Source organism: Ranitomeya variabilis, chromosome 7, assembly GCF_051348905.1.
Source record: "Ranitomeya variabilis isolate aRanVar5 chromosome 7, aRanVar5.hap1, whole genome shotgun sequence".
NCBI lineage: Eukaryota > Metazoa > Chordata > Amphibia > Anura > Dendrobatidae > Ranitomeya > Ranitomeya variabilis.
This window is the reverse complement of record NC_135238.1, coordinates 206,108,321-206,115,107: the sequence shown is the minus strand read 5'-3', so window position 1 is coordinate 206,115,107 and position 6,787 is coordinate 206,108,321. Positions and strand designations below refer to the sequence as shown.

The window sequence follows — 6,787 nt, the reverse complement described above, 5'->3', positions numbered from 1 at the left end:
ACAAATAGTTCCGGTGAAGGAAAAAAATACAGTGAAACCTGTGCTCTGCTGCCACCTGCTGTTCACCGTGGTGTACGAACACAAGTAATAGAAAATCACATGAACTAGGGGAAACAAGGGGTTAACAAAGGCACATTTGACCCAGTTGCTGGGTGTTGACAAAGCAGCAGTGGATCCAGCAGCGAGAAGGAAAGATCTCAATGATCAGAGACTAGAATGAAATGATCAATGTCAATAAAAGACTAATAATCTGTTATTGTTGATGCGATTGATGATTTATGCTGCCAGGATCTGCAGCGCTCCGGCGGCGCTTTATCTTCTCTGATAGCAGTGGATTTGTCATGTTGACATCCTCATCTTTATTAAGAAAGACGGAAAAGTCTGATCAAAATATACAATTATTTAACCCATGCAAAGACCGAAATGGGGAAAAAAAAATCGAAATGACGAAGTTGTCTTTATTCAGTCTCTGCACCTCTTACATAAAAAAATGCAATAAAACCAATAAAAAAACCAAGTCCTCACACATCTCCATCCACTAAGAAAAAAGTTACGGGTCCTAGAAAATGGAAGCTGCTGCGGTATATGTTGGCGCTATAGAAATAACATTATTATTATTATTATTATTATTATTGCAACACAATTTTTTTTCATAGATCAGTTTTCTCACCACTTCAATAAACCCCCGACATGTGCACACGTTTGGTAGATGTGATTGTTCTGTGCTGGAGAATAGAGGAGGGCGGATAGATTCGGGGTCTCCGGCCCATCGGCCAGCAAAGTAATGAGTATGGAAAATATACATGGAGAAATGCAGAAGCGTCACTCGCCAGGTCCTTATATAAAGGTCCTTTATTCCGGACATTCCCGCAGTGAGCAGGGGGTATGTGCGGGAGAAAAGGTGGACGACGGCCGCCTCGCAGCTCCACAATCCAGAAGTGGTGCATATGTTTCTATTATACTTTTCCTCTGATTGTTCCTCTCCTGGTTGTAAACTTACAAATACTGATGTAAAATCCTGACCGTGTGACCGTGGCCTTAGGATGGGTCATCAATACAAGACCAGTGGGGGTGCGACACCCGGCACCATCGATCAGATATTGGTGACCTATGCTTAGGGCCGTATTCTCGGTCCGTGCGATTCTACAAAATATTGGATCACTCTCGGACCAGGGATATTCTATGGGTCTAATCTTTCCATAGGACTGAAAATATCGCAGCATGCCCGAGTCTGAGCGTCTATTGGATCGCACTCGGCCGCGCCAGTCAGTGAGTCTGGGACGAACCATGGACTGCGCTCGGATGACATCTGAGTGCAGTCTGATTTCCGCGCACTGACACAATGGAGATTTTTTTCCCCCCATCTTCTCTACATCCGAGGAAATGACGCTCTGATCAGAGGACGCGGCAAGTTGCATTTTTTGTGCGTCCAAAATCAAGCAAAAAAAGGACGCATGCGTCACAAAACGCTGCGTTGTGCATGCGTTTACATTTGCGTTGTACGTTGCGTTGCCGACGCTGCGGCGCACAACGCAAATGTGAACGTAGCCTTAGAAATGAATGGGAAGAGTTTTTGGAGCGTTTTGTGAGCGGAGAAAACCGCTGGGATAAGCACGCAGTGTGAACCTGACGATAAGACGCGCCCGCCAGCTGTAGTACCGAGAAGCTGGCTGCAGGGGGCGCCGGGGATCTCGCGAGAAGACGCTCCGTCTATGGAAGACACAACAAAAGTAAAATCCCAGCAGCAGTAACCTCCCGAGCAGTCATCATGGCGGCGCCGCCGCCTGTCACCCGGGATAAGGAGGCGACAGCGGCTCAGCTGAAGGGCGACCTGAGCCGGCGGACGGACCGGAGCCGGGAGCAGCTGGACGAGCTGCTGGACTGGGTGCTGAGCGCGGAGCGGCCGGCGGGGGAGGCGCTGGGCTGGTGCCGGTCGCTGCTGGCCGGAGGGGACAAGTTCGAGGACTTCTGTGTGGCCGTGCGCTCGTATGACAACGCGACTCTGTGCGGCCTGGTGTGGACGGCCAACTTCGTGGCGTACCGGTGCCGGACGTGCGGCATCTCCCCCTGCATGTCCCTGTGCGCAGAGTGCTTCAACCAGGGCGAGCACGCCGGCCATGACTTCAACATGTTCCGCAGCCAGGCCGGGGGGGCGTGCGACTGCGGGGACAGCAACGTCATGCGGGAGAGCGGGTGAGTCACCGGGACTACTGCGCCCAGCAGAGCTATCAGGTGGTACTACTGCCCCCAGCAGAGCCACCCGAGGGACTACTGCCCCCAGCAGAGCCACCCGAGGGACTACCGCCCACAGCAGAGCCATCCCGAGGGACTACTGCCCCCGTCAGAGCCACCCGAGGGACTACTGCCCCCCGTCAGAGCCATCCCAAGGTACTACCGCCCCCGTCAGAGCCATCCCGAGGTACTACTGCCCCCAGCAGAGCCACCCGAGGGACTACCGCCCACAGCAGAGCCACCCGAGGGACTACCGCCCACAGCAGAGCCATCCCGAGGGACTACTGCCCCCAGCAGAGCCATCCCGAGGTACTACCGCCCCCGTCAGAGCCACCCGAGGGACTACTGCCCCCGTCAGAGCCACCCGAGGGACTACTGCCCCCCATCAGAGCCATCCCGAGGTACTACCGCCCCCGTCAGAGCCATCCCGAGGTACTACCGCCCCCGTCAGAGCCATCCCGAGGTACTACCTCCCCCGTCAGAGCCATCCCGAGGTACTACCTCCCCCGTCAGAGCCATCCCGAGGTACTACCACCCCCAGCAGAGCCATCCCGAGGTACTACTGCCCCCAGCAGAGCCATGCGAGGTACTACCGTCCCCCCATCAGAGCCATCCCTGTGGTGCCAGTGCCCCCCGTCAGCCATCCCGTGGTACTACTGAGCCCAGCAGAGCCACGTGAGGTACTCACGCCCCCAGCAGAGCCATCCCGAGGTACTACCGCCCCCAGCAGAGCCATCCCGAGGTACTACCACCCCCAGCAGAGCCATCCCGAGGTACTACCACCCCCAGCAGAGCCATCCCGAGGTACTACTGCCCCCAGCAGAGCCATGCGAGGTACTACCGTCCCCCCATCAGAGCCATCCCTGTGCTGCCAGTGCCCCCCGTCAGCCATCCCGTGGTACTACTGAGCCCAGCAGAGCCACCTGAGGTACTCACGCCCCCAGCAGAGCCATCCCAAGGTACCACCGCCCCCCGTCAGAGCCATCCCGAGGTACTACCGCCCCAGCAGAGCCACCCGAGGTACTACCGCCCCCGTCAGAGCCATCCCGAGGTACTACCGCCCCCGTCAGAGCCATCCCGAGGTACTACCGCCCCCGTCAGAGCCATCCCGAGGTACTACCTCCCCCGTCAGAGCCATCCCGAGGTACCACCGCCCCCCGTCAGAGCCATCCCGAGGTACTACCGCCCCAGCAGAGCCATCCCGAGGTACTACCGCCCCCGTCAGAGCCATCCCGAGGTACCACCGCCCCCCCGTCAGAGCCATCCCGAGGTACCACCGCCCCCCCGTCAGAGCCATCCCAAGGTACTACCGCCCCCGTCAGAGCCACCCGAGGGACTACCGCCCCCGTCAGAGCCATCCCGAGGTACTACCGCCCCCGTCAGAGCCATCCCGAGGTACCACCGCCCCCTGTCAGAGCCATCCCGAGGTACTACCGCCCCAGCAGAGCCATCCCGAGGTACTACCGCCCCAGCAGAGCCATCCCGAGGTACTACCGCCCCAGCAGAGCCATCCCGAGGTACCACCGCCCCGTCAGAGCCATCCCGAGGTACTACTGCCCCCAGCAGAGCCATCAGGTGGTACTACTGCTCCCAGCAGAGCCATCCCGAGGTACTACCGCCCCCAGCAGAGCCATCCCGAGGTACTACCACCCCCAGCAGAGCCATCCCGAGGTACTACCACCCCCAGCAGAGCCATCCCGAGGTACTACTGCCCCCAGCAGAGCCATCCCGAGGTCCTACCACCCCCAGCAGAGCCATCCCGAGGTACTACTGCCCCCAGCAGAGCCATGCGAGGTACTACCGTCCCCCCATCAGAGCCATCCCTGTGGTGCCAGTGCCCCCCGTCAGCCATCCCGTGGTACTACTGAGCCCAGCAGAGCCACGTGAGGTACTCACGCCCCCAGCAGAGCCATCCCGAGGTACTACCGCCCCCAGCAGAGCCATCCCGAGGTACTACCACCCCCAGCAGAGCCATCCCGAGGTACTACCACCCCCAGCAGAGCCATCCCGAGGTACTACTGCCCCCAGCAGAGCCATGCGAGGTACTACCGTCCCCCCATCAGAGCCATCCCTGTGCTGCCAGTGCCCCCCGTCAGCCATCCCGTGGTACTACTGAGCCCAGCAGAGCCACCTGAGGTACTCACGCCCCCAGCAGAGCCATCCCAAGGTACCACCGCCCCCAGCAGAGCCATCCTGAGGTACTACCGCCCCCGTCAGAGCCATCCCCGTGGTGCCAGTGCCCCCGTCAGAGCGTTCCTGTGTTGCCAGTGCCCTGTGGTACCACTTCCCCCAGCAGAGTCATCCCGAGGTACCACTGCCCCCTGTCAGAACCATCCCGAGGTGCCAGTGCCCCCAGCAGAGCCATCCCATGGTACCACTGCCCCCTGAGAGCCATCCCGAGGTGCCAGTGCTCCGTGGTACCAGTGCCACCGTCAGAGCTGCCTCCATGGTGCCAGTGCCCCCCGTCAGAGCTGCCTCCATGGTGCTGCTGCCCACCCCTCCCACAGCAGAGCCATCCAATAATGCGGCGGTGCCATCAGCTGTGAGCCCCCTGACCACGCCTAGGATCACCTTGAAATATTTGGCTTCCTTATATTTTGGGGTCCTCCTGTTGCTGATCTCGATCGATCCTACATTATTCTGGTGCCGACCCGCAGACGACTTTGTGTATCTTATTGGTGGGCTGCAGTCAGCCTGTAGGGCGGCGCTCACACGGCAGGATGGATTTTGGGGTTTTTATGATCAGTTTGGGAGCATAAGTGTAACTAGAACGTTCCGTCCGGCTCTGTGCACATGTGCGGTTCTGATCCACTTGTAATGGATCCAGTATTAAAGGGATCCTGTCAGCAGGTATTTAGATCCTCAGCTAAGGTCACCTGTGTAAGAGCCTGTACTGCAGATGACGTCGCACCTCTGGAGTGCAAGTCTGTGCCTTCATTTTATGGAAATCAGTCTGCATATTTTTATGGAAATGAGCCACAAGTGCAGGGGGTGTGGCCTGCACTTACAGCTCTCCGGCCTCTCCTCCGTCCTTCTCCCACCACCAGCCTCCTGTCTGTGACCGAGGGAGAGGCCGGAGAACTACAAGTGGAGGCACCAAGGAAAATCTGCAGCATCAATAACGCCCCAAATACTCATCATAGAAAACTTGATGCTCCTAAAAGAGTGTGGTTGGAGAAAGTGTTATCTGAGCATGCTCGGGTGCTAATAGTGTCTTCGGTGGGGACTTGAACATATTTTTTGAGCACTCCGCAGACACTCGGTTAGCCCACGAGCATGCTCAGATAACACCTTATCCCAGCACGTTCACTCATCACTAGTCCTAAAGTCTCAAAAAAGGGGTCTTCCATTTGCCTTCATTTCATCTGTTTTTTTTTTTATTTGTTTTGGACAGAGCAAATAAATGTCTACAAGCGTTTTTTTTTCTGTTCCAAAAATCACAGCAGTTTGAATGGACACTAATGTGTTGTTTTTTTTTCCTTTTCCCTTACATTGAAGTCTGTGGAAAAAGGATCATAAATGGCTAAACGTTATGTTACCAGTCATATTGTTCACGTCACCTTGGAATCTGTTCAATTTGAAAGGGATCCAGTAGAAAAAAAATTAAAGGGATTGTCCACTATTCGGACATCCCCTTCTCAATCTCTGTTTTTTTCTCCAATAAAATGATAGTGCTTATTCCCGTTTCCGGTGCTGGCAGCGTTCCAGCATTGTTAGCACCACCTCTCCCGGGGATCGGGTGACATTATGTACCGCAATCCCTGAGGCCGCTTCACTGTCCCCTCTCTCGGGCGTAACTGACATTGGGCGGGAGCAGCCACAGCTTTCACTTTCTCCTTATGTCAATGATCGCTCACAGTGATTGCATGACATAAGTGTGATGCGATCCCCGGGAGAACAAGTGCTGACGTTGCTGCAACGGCGCTGGCACCAGAGAGTATTATTTAGCTAGGGGGGAAAATATAGTGATTGAAAAGGGGACGACCCATTTAAAAAATGTAAAGATTGGTTTGTTTGGTATCTATTTGCATTTTTGAATGGATCGGTTATTGCTACAATCGTCTCTGGACTCCTGTAGTTTTCTGGACATGCACGATAAGAAAATGGATGATCATCCGTCACGATCTTTTTTCCATGGACAATAATATTTTTAAAAAATGATTGAACTATCCTTAGAATAAATCATTATCAGATCGGTGGAGGTGCAATACCCGGCGCACCCGTCCATCAGCTCCAGGGACTGCTGCATGTGAACAGAGCCGAGCAGCACAGCTCCGTGCACCCTGTAGTGGCCGCTCTGAGGTACTGCAGAATTAAATAGCTGAGCTGCAGTTCTCGGCCGCGGCTGTTAGGCTATGTGCACACGTAGGAAAAGAGGTGCAGAATTTTCTGCACAAAATCCGCATCTCCTGCCAGAATCCGCAGCCGCGGATTTTGTGCTGTTTTTATGCGGAATTGGTGCGGATTTTCTGCGGTTTTTGCCACTGCGGATTTTTAACATGGAGGGGTGCAGAAACAATGCCGAACTGCACAAAAGAAGTGACATGCACTTCTT

General features: G+C 55.4%; 1 protein-coding gene across 2 annotated transcripts in view; it reads left to right on the top strand.

Moving 5' to 3' along the window:
* Positions 1-1,673: 1,673 nt before the first annotated feature.
* The window catches only part of UBR3 (ubiquitin protein ligase E3 component n-recognin 3), a 169,056-nt gene continuing 163,942 nt past the window's right edge, over positions 1,674-6,787 (top strand). For both annotated transcript variants that reach the window (XM_077272745.1, XM_077272744.1), the window contains exon 1: positions 1,674-2,193. In XM_077272745.1, coding sequence (XP_077128860.1) covers positions 1,769-2,193 — 425 coding nt within the window. In that variant the 5' untranslated portion in view covers positions 1,674-1,768. The remainder of the gene's footprint in view (positions 2,194-6,787) is intronic.